The sequence below is a fragment of the Tachysurus fulvidraco genome, chromosome 5, assembly GCF_022655615.1.
Source record: "Tachysurus fulvidraco isolate hzauxx_2018 chromosome 5, HZAU_PFXX_2.0, whole genome shotgun sequence".
NCBI classification, from domain to species: Eukaryota; Metazoa; Chordata; class Actinopteri; order Siluriformes; family Bagridae; genus Tachysurus; species Tachysurus fulvidraco.
In genome coordinates this window covers 27,581,284-27,601,348 of record NC_062522.1, presented here as the reverse complement: position 1 = coordinate 27,601,348, position 20,065 = coordinate 27,581,284, and the positions used below count along the sequence as shown (strand labels likewise).

Genomic DNA, 20,065 nt, shown 5'->3' with positions numbered 1-20,065 from the left:
TTAACCACTAAAGGAGGTAAAAACATCTCAGAATGAAAGCTAACAGTGTTTTGATTCAATTTATTTCAGAGTAGTGACTATAAAATAAATTCATTTGTTATTACTGATTGAAATGATCTTACAGTATGTGCTGATTGAATAATTTAAATTCTTCTGGTGGAATTGAACACCAGTAAAAAGGGTTCTATTGGGAGATATGTAAGAAAATAAATAAATAAGAGTTTCAGTGTTCCAGGTGATGATTGTATTCTTATAACTATTCCATCTTGTCCAATCAGATGCATTAATGTGACATATTCAGCTGAAGGCAGCTCCTCTGACCAGAGAGAGCTAGAGGGGTCAGAGAGGAATGACGAATGGATATGTTTATACCTTTTGTCTCAAATTTAAAACAGATGTATCTCAGAATAGAGGGGTGCTTTAGAACAACAAGAGGCCTAAGAGCAAGTCGTCTTTTTTTTTTACTTTAATACAGGACGATAGATATGACAAAGCAAGGCCATGTTCATTAACTCGGGAATTCCTAGGTTGCTTTTGCAGGATTTGATGGACATGAATTTATTGCATTCATTCACCTTTTTATTTTAGTGAGAGTCACAGTGGTTTAAATGACCAATTTGTTTCTGTACTGATTACCACAGTTGTGCGCACGCACACACACACACACATATACACACACACACACACACACACACACACACACACACATGTCTTATATATATATAAGACAATTTAGAGATGCCAATGTCTTTGGACTTGGGAAACTGGAGTACTTCCCCGAAGCACAGGGAGAACATCCACACACAGCGTAGATGCTGGAATTAAACCCAAAATACTTGTACAAAATAAACCCAAATACCCACAGATTTGTTAAGATTTTATAAAATAGATACAGATCAGGTCTGATCACTCTGTGATAGTCAAAATGCTACAATCCAGTAAGAGTTTAGAAACAGAAGTTAACCGTTGCCACCATTCAGTCAGGTTAGCTTGTTCATCACAAATTTTTGTCAGACGCCTGTCTTCACTGTCCTAGATAATGTCTTATTCTTATGTTTAAACAAACAAAAAAAAAGGAATTAAGAACAAGAAAAAACAACATTTACAGTATATATAATTTATTTAATGTTTAATGGCTTTGTGTGGTTCAGACTTCACCTATTTTTTCTTCCAGAGCTTTATTCTCTCGATAGCTTGCTACATCAATGGAGATTATCCACTCTAAGCCACTGTAGGTTAATGGTCAATAGGCTTCACTTAAAGTCCACAAAAACACTCTAAGCTGTTTGTTTTGGAGGATGTAGTTATTGTCTTGTGACACCAGATGGCAGTGACTTCACAAACTCAAGAGAAGCAGGAACAGCAGTTCTTGACATAGATGTAGTTGAAATATTTATTGAATATGAGGACGTGTATGGACATCATAAAACCATAAAATAATTAAAACTAATTATTATTACAAGACATGTAAAAATGACTTGAAATGCTTTCATATGATCTTCAATGGTAACCAATTTCACAATTCTTGTGAAGTGAAATTCTGTGATGAATTATTTTTGAAATTTTGGATTTAACCGTTTGTTCAAGAAATCCATCGAGGAGCACATATTATTTATTTATCTGTCCAGCTCTCCTACACTCTACCTAAACAGCTCAGGTTGTAATGCTTTATTCAAATATCTCCATCAATCACAAGACATCACAAGCCGACGTATCGAGACGATTGTCTGGTGTAACTCAGCTCAACTGTTTTGTATAGATGCACTGCATTATCTAGCTTTGCATATCTACTCTTTAAGTCAATGTTGGAGGATGGAAATGAAATAAAAATTCTGACCAACCAACATATTACCACTAAATACTAATTCCCTCAGCCTCTTCACTGTTGCTATGTGACTATTCGGCTGATATAAGTTTAACTCAATTGCCTAGAAACCAGCCCACTTATAGGGTCAAAGGAGCAGGGAAGGGGCTTTGCAAGCCTGGACGGACATTATTGTCCAGACATTGAGCATTCAGAGAAAGGCATCATAGATTAGTGGGCACACAGCCAGATATTGTCCATTCATAACAAGCATCTGAATATGAGAGTTGTTTACAGTCTCTGAAATAAATGCAGGGAATTTTATTGTTTACCAAATAATTTCAGTATGGTCCCACCTTCCATCGGTGGGTGCGATCACATGCCCCATGACACCTTCTTTCTCCTCAACCCCCTTGCTGTTACTGCCAGGAGCTTTTATTTTGGGATTCAGTTCTGAGGCTCAAACAGGGAAGACTTTATCAAGGGCTGAAAAAAGATCTGCCTTCATATTTTCATGTAATAAGATACGGTATGTGTTTAGATTGAGCAATTATGCTAGTGTGATGTTTTGTGAAGTGCCTTTTTTTAGCAATGTCAATGGAGGATATGCAGCTGGCAGGACAGATAATGACATGGTTGCCAGGGATGTGGTTGTTAGACCAAATCAGGCTACTTTAAAAATACTCAGAAGCCACCGTTAATTAAATCTAATGCATTTCAACAAACAAAGGCAATGAGAACATTCACACATGTCTATGATGTTCAGAACTATTTTTGTTGTAAAATGCCACAAATTGCAAAGATTGAAAGAAGGAAAACGAGAATTATGGAGTGGATACTGTCTGTACAGAAATGCATGTATGCCACTATGACCTTGTTTCCCACAAAGGCTGAGGAAAAAAGAAGAAAATGTTTCTTCCTTTTCCAATGCCTAGGACTTTATGAGGTACAATCAGATCTTTTGTGTGTGTGTGTGTGTGTGTGTGTGTGTGTGTGTGTGTGTGTGTGTGTGTGTGTGTGTGTGTGTGTGTGTGTGTGTGTGTGTTTGTGTGTGTTTAATGGACCCTAACAGTCCTGGCTTATGATAGCCCTTCTGTGTGAACCTCACATACAGTGACAATGAAAAAAGTTGAAAATGTTGCTGACTCCCCACTTCCTACAGTATATCTAGTTTACACTTAACATTCAATAACATTCAATGTATTTGAAGCTGGGTCTTAAATCTATGGTCACATGTCAGTGCCGAGACTCATTAACAGAATCCTTAGTAACAGCCTGGTCATTGTTGTTGTGCTTTAAATTAAGCTACAAGTTTGTTTATATTTTGGGAAAACAAGGCCTACAATAATAAGAACTACAAAGCATGATTAAAAAACAGTCCTGTGTACATTTGAAGTTGAGACCAATTATGAACTTGAGCTGAGGAACCGTTAGGGCCAGAATTCACCGAAAATGGTGACAGTGCTGGCATTTCTACCACTTGGGGTTTTCCAGTGTGTCCACTAAGGATCAAAAAATATTATACATATTTATTAGATATTTGTGGGCACCTGACCATTGTACCCGTTAGTGGGTCTTCCCCAAACTGGAACCCAAACATGTTCTAGCAGGACAATGCCCCTGTTCACAAAGTGTACTACACAGAAATGTGACCTAAACCTTACTGAACCCTTTTGGGATCAACTGGAACACTAACATGCCCCAGTCCTTCTCATCCTTCTCATCAGTGCCCTACTTTGCTTATACTCCTATATGAACACTAATCCCCACAGTCACACCCCAAATCTAGAGGAAGATTATTATAACAGCAAAAAGAGACAAACAAAAGTCCACAAACTTTTAGCTATACATTCTATACACAGCATATCAATATTACTATTTAATTCCTTTAACTTTCACAGCTGACCTCAAAATGTCCCCCGTCTGTAAAATGTTATTTTACTAATTCAATTCAGTCAGATTTTTTTTGACTTGGCAGAATGCAGACTGTAAGGATACAAAACCTATTATCTTCCAATTATGTTTGCAGATATAATCTAATAAAGCTTATGAGACTCACTGATATGTAATAAAATTCTTATTTTTATTTGCTGTTAAAGTGTAGTCAAAGCATTGCCTGTGGCATTCCTGGAAATAGAAATCAGTAGACATAAATGCACATACCTTACGGCAGCTGGCACACGAATATACAGTATTTCTCATTATTTAGCATTTCCATTCTTGTAGATTACTATATGGAAATGATGGGTGCCTCATGCTTTATGGCAAGCACCTGATTATCGGAGCAAGGCCCGTACTGTATATCTGCATTGCGTCTCTCCCCAAGCCCCCCCCCCCCCCATAATTTTGTCCATGATGCAATTCAGTTATGTAAGTGATTTGCAGTAATTTCATAAATCCCATGAGAATACTTTTTCAACAGAGTTACTGCACTGTAAATACAGTACATCTTCTTGGAGGGCTAAACCTATATAAGAAAACAGCGATATATAAGAACCTCTTTTTTTTCTTTTTTTTTTAATAAAACCTACAAGAGATGGTTTCACTTGCAGAATGTGCTACTTTGGTAAACTAAGAACCCTTTATTTCTAAGAGTGAAACTTTAATCAAAACACAAGCTGTAGGGAAGTCAAAATCATTTCAGAGACATTTTATACTCATCACTGTCTATTTCTTTTGCCCCTGACAGATAAATTGTGCTCTTTCACTGACACTCAATCCTCTGAGTGGGAGATCAGCAAAGATAAATCAGGGAGGATCCAGTCCCTCCTTTGCCCTCATATTTCAGGAGGGGATTGGAGATTTGGCATCAGGATTTGACATTCATTCTCTTAGGTGTGCAGAGTATGTACAGAGTTCTCACATTTTAACTCCACTTGATAGCACAAGACATTGACATAGCTGGAGGCCTAGAAGGACCTGCCAAGGTCAACAAACAGCAAAGGGAATTTTTTTTATGAAAAACATACCAGAACTGACATCATAACGCAAAACCAAACACGAGACCTCAATAAAATGTAAAAGAAAACAGACAGAGCTGTTCTGTACTCTAACTTTTTTTTTTTTTTTTTTTTTTTGAGTGGCACAATTGCACGGCTGTTTTTCTTTTCCACGTCATTAAACGAACGCCAAACTTAGTTTGAGGATCACTTTGTGCAAAACGCCTCCAAAGGAACCGGTACGAAGGCGGAACTCACGCATGCTCCTCTCGCGTGCGCACCGTGCTCAACGGGTAAACTGCGCTCGAGCTTTTTTGTGGTTGTTGTTTTACTTTAAGGCGTAGGGTGCTATCCATGTGCACTTCTGCCCCACTATATGCACTCACCGGGACATCAACTCCTGCATCTTTTTTCTTCTACAAATCCTCTTTCCCAGCTAGCAGAGCCTGCGCGGTGGATCCTGAAACGATGCGAGCTTTAAGGTTCTCTGCTATTCACGATCACCTGTGTAGAACAACTGCAGGTGGATTTCACTTATTTTGAACTATTCTCTCCTGGATGATGCTCCCAACACAAGCGCACCTTTTTCTTGTCTTCACTCTAACCGATCGCCTGTGGTGGTAAGTTCCAATTTCACATATATTTGAATAACCATAGCCCTATACATGCACAGTATTTCTTTAGATACATTCATTGTAAACTAAATCTAGTCCAAAATACGCACTTTGTCACTTACTGCATGCTTAACAGAAAGCATGGACACACTGGCTACTACACAGATTGAAAGAACTAATGCAGGTTTTCATGTCATTACTGAGCTCAAAGTATGACAGTAAGGTATTAAGAGGAGCTACTCAATAAAGCAATAAAGTTAAAGCAAAGAAATCATTAAACAGAGAAGAGCAAGGAGACCCCATGGTTTCAAATTTCTTCAAGCAATAACATTTATAAGATGCACTTCTTGGACTACTTGGTAATAGAGGTCAGTGTTTGCAAAAACAAACAAACAAAAAGGTTCATGCAATTTTATAGCAGCACACGAAACATCAAATGAAAGAAGTGAAGAAAAAAAAAATCATCCTTTCTTCAGCCTTTCTCAGCAAGCATGTTTGGACCGCACATTATGTTCAGAAAATTGATCAGTGTGAATGATCTGAGAAAAATTCTTAATACTATTCTCCACTTTACTAACTGCAGTGTGATGGGCAGTCCTCTTTTGATGGACCCAAACAGCATTTGCAGGAGGAGTAAGCCTGCAGGAGGTGCATATACTGAACTGTGCCAAACCCAGCCAGAAATAATCCAAAAAGTTGCCAAAGGAGCTCGGTTGGCTATACGCGAATGTCAACACCAGTTCCGCTCTCAGCGCTGGAACTGTACAGGTCATGGCAAGAGTCTAGGCAAGATCCTGCAACAAGGTGAATCTCACTTTCTCTATGTGATCATGTCTACAGCCAGACATGTGTGACAGAGTGTTCCAGGAAATTATGGTTTTCAAAAACAATGCTTTTATTTATACAAGGGTAAACATTAAAGGCATACCTGCAATCAGAGGGTATATTTCTGGGTGTCCTCTTTTGATTGAACTCCTTTGGGATATTTAATAACTTTGATTACAGTCTCAATTACATAGTCACATGTCTTAGATTCTGTAAAAATGTACTTTATTGTGTAGTGCTGCTTTTTAGTTATTTCAAAAAACACCCTGAGATTTAAAAAAAAATATCTGTCTGTTATGAAGAAATTCTCCTGGAAATGTAACCTGCTTTAATTCCCAGAAAGAGATCATGGTGTAAGCATTTTCCCAGGGAATGTCTAATATGTAGAGTGATGCTTAGCTACAGGAGGCCAACTCACTCCTTAGTCAAAGATTAGTCACAGCTTAGTGAGGCCTGTAGTGTTTCAAACATATGTTCCAATATCGTTTTTTACTCACACTCTCATCAACCTCCCCTAACCATGTGCTTATGAAGAAATCCCATTACCATAATATGGCCTGTAATAGCTGAGATACTGAGTCAACATGGCAGTATATTTAAGTTAGTAAACATCCCCAGATGCTTTTGTGATGTATACATAAAGCCATTCATAAAGAAGAGGAATAAAATACTTAAAATATGTAAAATTAGCCATACATTTTACCCATTATCATAAGCCATCCTTCAGGAGGGTGTTGTGCTTCTTCTAAAACATTGTGTGCCAACATCCTTGTCTTTTCAAACTGCATAAAATACTGGGAGGAAAATGATATTTGGCTCCTTTCAAATACACCAGCTCACGGATGTCCATGATTGGCTAGCATCTCTGTGATTGTCTGGAGATGGAGAATAAAATGCCCACAGTTACTCCCTTGGCATCTGTGTACAGATGGCCATGACTGATGGTCTCCTAATAATAGGCAGATATAATATAAAATCCATTTCTTATATTAAATAAATTAATTGGAAATGTAAACATTCCCTCTACTTCCTTCCTACAGTATACACTCCTATGCTCATGCTGCAAGAGGCTACTTGTGTGCTGCAGATTTCTCAGACATGAATCAACAAGAGCATGTTAAAGCATTGTTGAAATGCAAGACATGAATGCTAATCCTGTGGTAGCTTAACAGAAGAGAGGTTCTCAACTTCAAAACTCGATTCACAGCCCAGTGCTTCCTGAGCTGAATCAGGTGTATTGGGAGCAGGAAATGATAAGTCCTTGGGCTCTAGGTTCCCAGGATTCTATTTGAGATTTCCTGTGCATCATACAGTTCTTATGTAGGCCATGAGAGGGCAGGAGTTCTTTAACAAATTATGATCTTTTCCCCACCCTTTCCATTTGAAACGAAGTATAATACTGTCTTGATGTGAGTTCCTGGTAGTAACTGCAACTCGAGCCAAGCTTTCTTATTAAGAACTGAGATGCATTCTCTCGTCATTACACACCTGTATGAGCAGGGCTTTCAGGAATGTGACAGGCAAAAGGTCAGCAATTTGCTCAATTTAGATAGATGGAATGTGTCCCACGTGAATTTGACACCAATAATTAGCACTTCGTGAAGTACCCTTTGATTTTGTAAGAAGTAACCACACCCTTTTGGCAAATGAAGGTGCATCCAGACAAGTCTAGACAAGAGAGATGTGCAAGGAATACATACACAATTACAGTTCATTACAGTGCCACTGTGCACAAATTGAGGTCCGTGAAGACTTAGTTTGTGGTTTGGTGAGGTTGACAAGGAGGAACTGAATTGATCCTCACTTAACAGTCAACAGTAACTCAAATAAGCACTCTTTACAACCATGGCAAGCAGAAAAGCATCTCAGAACACACAAGACAACAAACCTTATTTCTGTGGATGCACAGAAATATATATATATATATATATATAAATACATAGATATATATATATATAAATATATATATATATATATAAATAGATATATATATATATATATAGATAGAGAGAGAGAGAGAGAGAGAGAGAGAGAGAGATGTATTATTTGCATAAGCATTCAAACCCTGTGTTAATACATAGATTATGTGTATAAGTATTACAAGTGGCTTTGTGTATATTATGTTTGGTGCTTTGTTTCTTCTCAGATATTCGGGAGACAGCTTTTATAAATGGCATCATGGCTGCAGGAGTGCTGCATGCAGTAACATGGGCCTGCAGCCAGGGGGAGCTGCTACAATGTGGCTGTGTGGCAATTAAAAGCTCTTCTGGTAGCCCCAATGATCATGCTATGGAGAGTTCAGTTCCTGCTCACCAGGATCAACGCTGGGATTGGGGGGGTTGTGGGGATGATGTGGACTTTGGCTACAAGATTTCCCGGCAGTTCATGGACACCAGGACGCGGAAGGGCAGGAGTGATATCAGGAGTCTGATTGATCTGCACAACAACGAGGCAGGCAGACTGGTACGGAAAAACAACATGTTTTACTGGTAAAGGTCATGCTTTAGGAGCATTAGTAAAAGATAAACTTGATTGACTAATATAAATCATAGCCTCTTTATCATGGAGGATCTGGAGCATTTCCCAGGAATTAGGCAGAAATACACACTGCAAGTGTGCACAGTCCATGTTAGTGCACTATGCACATATCCATACCATAGTGTTAACCAAACCACACAGTGGCATGCATTTTGTGAAAAGATTGGAGGAAACAAGTAAATTCAAGGGAAACCCATGTGGAAAACAAAAGTCCTCACAGACAGTAAGCCCAGTTTAGGATTGACCCAGTGACAGTGGAGTTGTAACCATGCTTGACAAATCATAAAAATCTTTTTTCTTGGTCAAATACTTGCAGTATATTGTGCTAATTTAGATCAAATATTTTGTCAGTCATGACTTACAGTGGTATAAAATACTACACCATAGCATACTGTTAAAAAATCCTTTAATGGTGTTGTGATGGAACTTTGCAGGTATGTTTACTTAGACAACACCAGCGTGCAAAGCCACTGTTTTCAGGATAACTCTTGTGTTTTGGGTCTAGTACAAGTTCCCAGAGCTCGGCATCCCTCTACAGGAAACTGAAGCATTGTTGAACCAACAACAGTGTTCAGTGTGTGTCTCTGTCCGGGCTTTAGTGAGCTCTGTGTTTTTGCTTTAATGGGATCTCTGTTTTTGTTAACAAACTGGTGTTATGATACGTTTTAATACGTGTACCATTTAAACAGTTTTATTCCTGTACACTTCCATTTGAGCGATACAGAGCAAAATTAAGCGGGTTAAAGTTTTAAGGAGTGGCAAATATTGCATAAATATCATATAGCAATGATACATAGTATGTTTTGCAAAATTCCTGCTAACAATTTAAAAGAGGTTAATATAGGAATGGAGTTAGTTTATCTAATGTAAAAAAAAAGAATATCCATAATAAAAATAAAACATGGATCAAAATGTTCACAGTCAGCTCCTTTTTAGCCTGAGTTAAGTCAAGTTTAGAAACATAGCATATTTTCTACTGAAAAAATATGTTCTGTAACTGCTCCACTACAAACAAGTCTAAATAAATAGAGTAGTATTTAGTTGACAGATTTGAATTTGTGCTACTGTTTAGCATGTGTGTGTTGGAGGGGGTTCAGGGCTGGGGTGCAGTCACTTCAATCTTGGACCAAATTTCCCCATAAGGATAGGAAAGTCTCACAGTTTTTATCTTGTGGGGACATTTCACTGATCCCCATTTAGCTGGTCAGTCTTGTTTTTTGTAAACTCTATTTGTGTGTGTGTGTGTGTGTGTGTGTGTGTGTGTGTGTGTGTGTGTGTGTGTGTGTGGCAGACTGTAAAGACCAATATGCGATCTGAATGTAAATGTCACGGCCTCTCTGGCTCCTGCACGCTCCGCAGCTGCTGGAGGAAGTTGCCGCTGTTCCGTCAGGTTGGAAATCAACTCATGCAGAGCTTCCGAATGGCAGTTCGTGTGATGGGTGGCAACGATGGCAAATCCCTCGTTCCCCTCAACTGGGATGCCCTGCCCCTGGGTGCCCACAGTCTTATCTATTCAGATGAATCCCCAGATTTCTGCATGGCCAATCGCAGGACAGGATCCGAGGGGACACGTGGTCGGGTGTGTAACGGTACAGAGACAGGGCCTGGAGCCTGTGATTGGCTGTGCTGCAGCAAAGGACATGAAGCACACACTCTTGAGTATGAGGAGAACTGCCAATGCCAGTTTCAGTGGTGTTGTGAGGTACAATGTGAGAGATGTGCTGTGAGAAAAGAAGTCAACATCTGCCTTTAGACTCTAAGAGCTGTAGTTTCTCTGTCCCATAAAATACACTAGGGTCATCATTTGGAATTATGGGTTCTTCAATGTGATCTCATCAAAACAATATTTCTAAAATTTGCCAAATGCTGACAAATCGTATCAGAAGAAGATTCATAAATAAACTCTCAAGAGACATAGCCATCCACTGACCATTCTTCAAGCTCAAACATTTTTTTTCCTGCTCACATGTGGTCATTTGGGACATGTGTGTATTAGGTTTCCTAAGGAAATCCTAGATCTGCCTAATTTATGCAGGCCAAAAAAAATCTTTCTAAAAACCTGTTGTATGCATTTTATTTAATCTCTGCCATTTAATCTGTATTTGAATTTTCTATACTTCCTGATTGTATTTTCTTCAAATAAGATTCAGTTGTTATTCCTTATGTAAAGATGTTATTATGTAAAGAATTATTATAACTGCAGTAAAATAGTACAATTATATTTTGTTTTTTCCTTTTGGCAAAAAACATTTTTATGAATGTTAATTAAATGGTAATGAATGAATATCGTTAAATTTGACACGTTTTCAGATTAAATGACAGGCAGTGTCGAATGTGTTTAGTGTTTAAACAGATTGTATGCCATCTATCCATTTTTTTGTACTGTGTAGCCTAAACAAGGTCACAGGTGCCTTTGAATCTACACCAATCAGCCTACAATAGATCTTTGGACTGGGGAGGAAAGCAGAGTATCTAGAGGAACTCCCAATGAAGGGAGAGAGCATTCAAACACAGTGCAGAGGCAGGAATCAAACCCCCAATGCAATAGGTGTTAATTGTCGTCAAAATTATTGTGAAAAACTTCACCAAAACATTATTCATAGTCATTACATTACATTAACTTATTCTTCTGGAGAGTCGTTCTTGCTCTGATAACTACTCATTGAAATAACATTGATATTAGAAGTGCTGTTGATTACATTCTTTTATCACATCTCGTCACTGCTAAAGAGCCTCACGTTAACCCGGTTGATGATTTAGACTATGCAATACTGCCATCTTCTGGATTAATACTGTTATTATATGAGGACTAAATTTTTCAAGGAGTGTTCAGGGAGTGTAAGAAATTGAAAATATTTCATTGCTAATGAAAATGTTTGCTAAGTAAATTAGATGATGTAAAATGTTTTTTTTTACGATATTTGCATTAAACTGTGCTTTATTGGTATTGAAAAAAAAACTATAAGATATTGATGTAGATCGAGGAGACATAGACTTTATTTTGTAACGTTTATGATGAGGTTTATAATCATAATTCATAAAATTCAATGCTTTTTTTATAGAGCTGAAAGACAAATTTGCTGCTGTCAATTTTATACTTTGTGCCATTGCGTGAGTCACTGACTTTGACTTCACAAGAGACTCCACTCCTTAGGCCAGTGGTCTCAAACATATCTTACGGAACTGTCCACATTAGACTTAGTCCAATGTCAGGAGTCAATGTAAAAAAAAAAAAAAAAAAAGTTTTAGAAAAACGAATAATTCATCACCTTCTAAATGTGTTTATTTTTTGCCATCGATGTGAAAAGTGAACATTCTTGTAGTATATTGTACAGCAAACCTATACTAATGTTAAATAGTGCCCGCTTAGAGGCGGAGGGATTTTCTGGGGGTGGTGTTCTTGTTCTGTGTGTTTGACTGATGAAGGTTGTGGCCGGCATGGCTGTTGTTAAATAAAGAGTAACCAGTCTGTTTCCTTCCTCTCACCTCGATGCATGTCATTTATATATATATAATTACAAACGAAAATACTACAATTCTGAAATAAAGGTATCTATAACTACAACAAACAGAAATGCATTATCAAGAAAACGATTTTTCAAATTTATGGTAAGCTGAGATTATATACAGTATGCCATGCTATTATAATTGTGTAATACAATTAATGTCAATTTCTTTTCCCGTTTAGAATACTTTTCTTTAATCCTGCTCTAATTTCTATTGTTTTATGTAGTCCTACTTAGTGGGTTAACAGAGACTAGCTGTCCAGTTGTGAAACCCTTCTCTCACAGATTCTTAATGACCACTAGAGGGAGGAATTAGCTGTGTGAATTTTGGCCCTGCTCCTGCTTTGAGAACAGTTACATTGCCTCACACCTGGCAATGGACTAGCAGGTGAATTTATATTATATAAGGTGATATATCTTCGTGATATATCACAGTATTTTTTTGACTCTACAACATGACTATAATTTTCTTCTTTTATAGCTCTTCTTCTTTTCTTCTAGTATAATCTACCATAATTGTTTTACATGCAGATTCTAACATTGATTTTTTTAACCAGATCTTTGTCTTTCAATTACTATAAGTAGGCTTTTTCTTTCTTTTTGCTTCCTTTCCCTTCCACAGTGCCTGTGTCAATTCGGGCTCATAAATTAAAGTACATCAATGTAAATCAATGTACTTGGGTAAGGCCTAAATGTATGACATCATCCTGCATTTGGCCTGTATTGTACTATTTTTGCTGGTGTTGGATAAAATAAATAAATAAATAAAAAATATAACCTGAAGCAAAAAATAGAAAACTGATACAGAAGGTCTAACCTATATGATGCGCTGCGAAATAGGTAGACGCTGCTTTTAGATCGCCCCTCCCGGATTGGTGGAATAATTGATCAATCACTGTGCATTGACCAGGGATTGGACGAGTGGGAAGGCTTATCCCGGCTTACGGGTCTTTGCCGTGTGTGTTTTTGCCCGGCTACACATCTCAGGTCCTGCCCATTCCTCGCGCTCGGTAAAGGCTGCGCGCGCAGCGGGATGCAGAAGGAGTGGCGGAGCGCGCGCACGGATGTTGCAGACTCACATATTATATAGACACCGTAATCTCTCCGATTCAATAACAGCTGCCGTTATTTTACTTCTCACCAACTGTGCAATGGTCCGGTGAGTCGTAAATGGAAGAGAATCTCTGATTCTGAAGTGTCACCTCACCGGCGCAGTCTACGGGATATAAGGCGAGAGACATAGCATTCCAACAGGCCGGTGGGTGTTGGTCGTTAACCGCAACGATGGGCACGGTGCTCTCCATTTCCCCCACCTCCAGAAAAGGAGGGATTCTAGACGAAAAAACGGAGGCTGGACACGGTGCCAGTGGCAAGACGGAGAAAAGCCTAAAGCGTCATTCCGTTCTCATATCAGCACTGACGTGGAAGAGGTTAGTGGCCGCGTCGGCCAAGAAGAAGAGTGCCAAAAAAGTGAACCCCAATCCTCCAGTTTCTCAAAACAGTAATCCTGTGGACCAGCTGAACACTGAAAATCTCAAGAAATCACAATCAGGCTCCGAGCGCAAAAAGCCTGGACCCCTAGCAGTGCCGGTTCCGACTGTTCCAGATAAAAGCCTTCGCAACAATCAAACCCAGAATGGCTCACAGAACGGAAAACAGCTTCTCCCGGTCCAGAGGCAAGCCAGCACACGCTCGATAATCTCCCCACGACGCGTGATTGTCCAAGCGTCCACTGGCGAACTACTGCGATGCTTGAGCGAGTTCATGTGCCGCAGGTGCTACAAGCTGAAAGAGCTGAGCCCTAACGAGATCATCCTGTGGTTCCGAAATGTAGACCGTTCGCTGCTTATTCAAGGCTGGCAGGACCAAGGTTTCATCACACCTGCCAACCTTGTGTTCGTCTACCTGCTGTGTCGGGAAGCCGTGACCGAGGACATCAGCAGCGAGTACGAGCTGCAGGCCACGTTCCTCACCTGCTTGTACCTGGCCTACTCCTACATGGGCAACGAGATATCGTATCCTCTCAAGCCTTTTCTGGTCGAGACCAACAAGGAGGTGTTCTGGGAGCGCTCGCTGCGCATAATTGACAAAATGAGTGCCAAAATGCTGCAGATCAACGCCGATCCGCATTTCTTCACTGAGGTTTTCCAGGACCTAAAGAACGAAGGAGGCTCGAAGGACACTAATGCCAAATGGACAAACACCTTGGATCGCTAGCTTTATTTTAACGCGCGAGAGAAGCTCTCTGTTAAGCTCCCCATACACCCCGTCCATAAAGGGTGAATTGAATGTAAGGCCCTGAACGGGAAAATGCGTGAAGTCTGTTTCACGCTATGTACTGCCGGTGAATTAAAAAAAGGCTGCGCCTCCAAGACAGGGGTTTCATGTTATTATATGTGTATAATAACCACCACACTGACCCCGTGAATGTCATCCGGGGGTTTCTGGGGGTCTACTTCTAGTTTACTTATAATGCATGCTTAAAGTATTCTAAGTGTATTGTCGTTGTGGCTTTTAAAGAAAAAGAAAACAGAGGGGTTGGGGGGGATGCTACCTGGTGCCGGGCGACAGTAAGAGGTGTATAAAATGTTAGCTTGTGCGTCAGTGTTCAGATCTTTTATTTCTCTATCAATTTGAAACTATTTTTGGCGCTAGAGGCTAGACGCGATGTTATCACCGATTCCGAGTGGTCCGTGGTGCTGGCCTTCGACACACACACACACACACACACACACACACACACACACACACACACACACACACACACACACACACACACACACACACACATACACACTGCTCACGTGTTCCCTGATGCTATCTATTTAAACGTTGAATGTACCTATTTTGCAACAAAACAATTCTCTACCGTCCAATGTGCCAATTGTTATAGTATAAAACGTATGTTTTATATTGTATATTTGGAAAATATATGAATAACAAATATGATCGGGGTCCTTTTTATTTCTTTAATATTTAAAATGGTAATTTACCTTTTCTTAAAACATGAATTGACGTGTTTAACCAGACTTCAAAAAACTCGAAAAAAGGGAAGAGAAATTTGACTGATGGAGTACGGTTTTCTTGACACCACGCATAAACAAGTTACAGTTTAGTTACATATGCCTGTCATTCCTTGGCATGCACAGGACGGCCTTGTCATGATCGAGAGATAATCATACGGATAAAGACTATTAAAGCACCCTGACACTAATCTTATATATAATCCTTTGATGATATAACAGTATTTTGGTGGATAGCTTATTTTTGCACATGTTGCACTAGCTACATCTAATCAACAGGGATGGTACTATTTTCTGAACTATTTATTTATTTGCTTGTTTGTTTGTTTGTTTGTTTATAAACCAGAGCAGGCCCAAGTTTTTGAACGGTTGTCTTGGCCGCTGACCGTGGTGCTGAAATAGTGAACCTTCACTCCATTTTAAATTACCCTTGACACATTTTCCGTGCTAAATAAATGATTATTTGAAGCTAATCTGGTCCCATAACAGCTAATACTAGCTATATGGTCTATTCAACTAAAAACAGAAGGGTTGGTTTTGCACTTGAGAGGTCACCTTTCCCAGACACGACACAATGTGGTCTGTCATATTGTGGGTAGTTAGAAAATCAATAACCTGCATTGTTAACAACAGGATGAAGAGCAGGTTGAATTTCTAAATCATCCTGAATGGCAGGGCTTTTTAAAAGTAAGATCAATGTTTGCATGCATCCTAGAAGTAAAATGTATCGTTACTGAAATCTCTGAAAGACATATTGCGGCCTCTTTGCTCCATCAGCACAGGTCTTTTGCAACAGATGTACCTAGGCAGTGTAAGACTGATGGTGGGGGTTCGCGTGACTCATTGCGAGAGTAAGATAAAGCAGTAAGGTTCTGAATCCCCCAGAATTTGTGAATAGAGCACGTGGGTCGGGAGCTCATCCTACTGATTGGTTAGAATTTGGTGCAGTCTGACAGAGGTGTCACTGTGACGAAGGAGCTGCGGAACCGGCTACAGGAATTCTGCATTCCCGCGCGTCACCATGGCAACGCGCGCGGAAACCGGGCGAACCTTTTGGGGGTTATGCGCAGCAGAAAGCTAGCCACGATTTAAAGGATAAACCTAGTGAGTTCTGCAAACATTGTACCCCATGCATGACAAGAAACAACACAACAACCTTCGTGCCGTTTCATCTGTAGGCACGTTCCCCTAAAACGCTCCACAAAACTATAAAAAGGTTGCGTGCATTCATGTCTGGCTCATAATCCAGAGACGTGCCTCAGTATAGCACGGTGCCTGGGTGGATTTGCCCGTGCAGTGTTCTACTTTCTTATTAAGTGTGTCAGTTATATAAGTTTAGTGTAAGTTCGAGTCATCCTGAGAGATACAGCCGAAGAAACGCGGTTTCCTTTGATATATATATATATATATATATATATATATATATATATATATATATATATATATATATATATATATATATATATATCAGCACGAATCATGTCATAGAACAGAAAACATAGAACATATATAAGCAACTAAATAATAATATCAACTTAAGAAGTACTTGAAACCCCTCTCAGAATCGTTTAGAAGCAATTAATCTCTAAACAATGTATTGATGTCAGTGCGATTATATTACTCAGCGCGTAATCATTGTTATTATCACAGGGCATCTTTTTAAAAAACTACGCAGTGAGGATTTTCTGAAACGAATCTTTATGTCCCGAAACAGAAATACGTACGGTATCAATTCATATCTTAGGATTGTGAAGGATTTTATTGACCTCTGTTTATATAATAATAATAATAATAATAATAATAATAATAATAATAATAATAATAATAATAATAATAATAATAATGATAATAATAATGATAATAACAATAATAATTATTATTGTTATTATCATTATGATTATCATTATTATTATTATTATTATTATTATTATTAGTTGATATTATTATTGTTAGTAATAATAACAACAAAAACAAATAATAATTAATATAAGTTATAACATTATCAAATCTTAATAAGAAGAATTAAGTATTATTATTAAATGTATTATTATAGCATTATTATAAAAACTATTATTATTAAGTAGTATAATAATAAATGGCATTTTTTGTTTACATAATGTTGTGGAACATCCACATTGGGTTTCTGTTAACCCTGATATTATAGCAACTATTGCCTAATTAGAAATTACTGTATATCATTAGCGTCTCTAACTTTGCTTCTTTGATATTATTAATATTAAAAAACACACAGCTGTGACAGATTACTCAGAAATTGAAATTCAATTCAAGTTTATTTGTATATTGCTTTTTACAATTGACATTATCTCAATGCGGCTTTACAGACAATAAACATAGAACAAAAGGTTAACATAAAGAATAATATAAATATTAATAGAATACAAAATTCAAGATTAATATTAGATATATTTAGTTCACAATGTTTATGTATTTATCCCCAATGAGCAAGTCTTAGGTGACTCAGGATGCAGTGGCAAGGAAAAAGGAAGAAACCTTGAGAGGAACCAGACTCAAAAGGGAACCCATACTCATATGGGTGACAGTGGAGGGTTTGATTAAAAATATACAGTTTGACAAATGTTGTATGGATGCAAAAGATCACATGGAGTTCACATCTCTATAGTATCACAGAGTCCAACTGGAGCTGCATATCTCTAGATGCCTCAGGATTTTCAGACTCAGCCTCATCTCAGAGGAGGTCCAAAATCTTCATTGCACGGAAAACGATTGGAGCTGGTACAATTTCTGGATGCCTCAGGATGGGTAGAAAGAGAGAAGCAGTGGAGAGGGATTAACATATTTGCTGTACATAATATCTGCCAGTCTGATGTAATAGTGCACAATATTATGGGCTGTATTAAGTGTATGCCTGATTAAAGAGATGAGTTTTTAATCTACATTTAAACTGGGAAAGTGTTATTAAGCCCCAAACACTATCAGGAAGACTATTCCAAAGGTTGGGAGCTAAATAAGAAAACACTGTACCACCTTTAGTAGATATTCTGGGAACTACTGGGAGTCCTGAGTTTTTGATCTCATAGAGCTCGAAGGATTGTAATGTGTTAGAAGACTAGTTAGATACATGGGGGATACAGTAAAACATTAAGAGCCTTGTACGTAAGTTTGTCGCAGTTTGTAATCAATTCTAAACTTAACAGGTAGCCAGTGTAGAGATAATAAAATTGGGCTTATATGGTCATAATTTCTTGTCCTAGTGAGAACTCTGGCAGCTGCATTTTGGACTAGTTTTAGTCTATTTAGTCTATCATTTTAGTCTAGAGGTCATGAATACATGTACTAGCTTCTCAGCATCAGAGACAGATAGGATGTTTTTCAGTTCGGCAATATTTCTAAGGTGGAAGAAGGCTGTTTTTGTAGTATGGGAGATATGATTTTCAAAAGACAAGTTGCAGTCTAATATAACACCCAGGTCTTTCACTGTCGAGCTACTAGTAGCAGTACATACCTCTAAATGGAAGTTGAATTGTGAGAGTTTCAGTGTACTGGTTTTCGGACTAGTATTTCTGTCTTATCGGAGTTTAACAGAAAATTACAGCTCATCCAATCTTTTATCTCTCTAACATACTGAGTTAATTTGGACAATTTAGCTATTTCATCTGGTTTTGATGAGATACAGTATAACTGTGTATCATCAGAATAACAGTGGAAAGTTCTCATATCTTCTAATGATGTTCCCTAATGGAAGCATGTATATCAAGAAAAGCAGAGGTCCTAGGACTGATCCTTGAGGGACCCCATAATTAACTGGCAATAAACTGGAGGATTCACCATTTAATTCTACAAAATGGTAAAGATCAGACAGGTAGGATCTGTGGTCTATAGTGTCGAATGCAGCACTAAGTTCAAGTAGAACTAATTGGGACATACAGTCTTGGTCCGGAGCTAGGAACAAGTCGTTTGTAACTTTCACAAGTGCAGTTTCTGTGCTATGATGAGGCCTGAAACCTGACTGAAACTCTTCAAAGATATTGTTTTCCTGTAAGGAGCTCAGTTGAACAGACACAACCTTTTGTAGTATTTTAGACATGAACAGAAGATGTGAAATAGGTCTGTAATTTGATAGTTTATTACGATCTAAATTCCATTTCTTAATGAGTGGCCTAATAACTGCCAACTTGAAGGATTTAGGGATGTAACCTAAAGATAGCGAGGAGTTAATAATATGAAGAAGAGGCTCACCAGCTTTATGTAACACTTCTTTCAGTAATTTAGTTGGAATGGGATATAGTGAACAAGTTGTTGATTTAGCTGTAGTAATAAGCTTATATAACTCTTCTGGTCCTATACTTGTAAAGCACTGTAGATGTGAGTGTAGAGCTTTAGGTGAGACTGGGTCACAAGGTGCTCACATATGTTGAACATCAAATATTTTGTTCCTGATGCTTTCAATTTTACCAGTGAACTGCTGGTTCACTACTGAACTGTGATGGAATAGTGTGTTCTATTCTGATGTTTTTTGTTTATCTAGCCACTGTACAAAATAAAATCCTGGGATTGTTCTGGTTACAGTATTTTCTACGAGTTTGCTCAAGTGCTCAGCCCTAGCAGTTTTTAGAGCCTGTCTATAGCTGGACATAATGTCCTTATACACAATTCTAAAAACCTCTAATTTAGTTTTTCTCCACTTTCCCTCAAGGTTACGGGTTTCTCTCTTGAGGGTGTGAGTATAACTATTATACCACAGTGCATGTGTTTTGTCTCTAACTTTCTTTAATCAGATGGGGGCAACAGTGTCTAATGTGCTAGTGAACATAGTGTCTATGCTGTAAGTCATTAC

The 20,065-nt window shown here is 38.4% G+C and overlaps 2 protein-coding genes across 3 annotated transcripts; both read left to right on the top strand.

Moving 5' to 3' along the window:
* Positions 1-4,926: 4,926 nt before the first annotated feature.
* wnt6a (wingless-type MMTV integration site family, member 6a) lies at positions 4,927-10,803 on the top strand. 2 transcript variants are annotated; one of them, XM_027133388.2, is made up of 5 exons: positions 4,927-5,036; positions 5,180-5,363; positions 5,941-6,161; positions 8,329-8,645; positions 10,012-10,803. In XM_027133388.2, the coding sequence occupies exons 2-5, from the start codon at positions 5,302-5,304 to the stop codon at positions 10,471-10,473; spliced, it is 1,062 nt and encodes a 353-aa protein (XP_026989189.2). In that variant the 5' UTR covers positions 4,927-5,036; positions 5,180-5,301; the 3' UTR covers positions 10,474-10,803. The 2 variants fall into 2 exon arrangements, with proteins under 2 accessions (XP_026989189.2, XP_026989188.2); XM_027133387.2 differs by having other exon boundaries at positions 4,939-5,363.
* Positions 10,804-13,188: 2,385 nt separating this feature from the next.
* cdk5r2a (cyclin-dependent kinase 5, regulatory subunit 2a (p39)) lies at positions 13,189-15,031 on the top strand. Its single transcript, XM_027133390.2, has one exon. It carries the CDS (start codon positions 13,511-13,513, stop codon positions 14,441-14,443), a length of 933 nt encoding a protein of 310 aa, XP_026989191.1. The 5' UTR covers positions 13,189-13,510; the 3' UTR covers positions 14,444-15,031.
* The last annotated feature ends 5,034 nt before the right edge of the window (positions 15,032-20,065 follow it).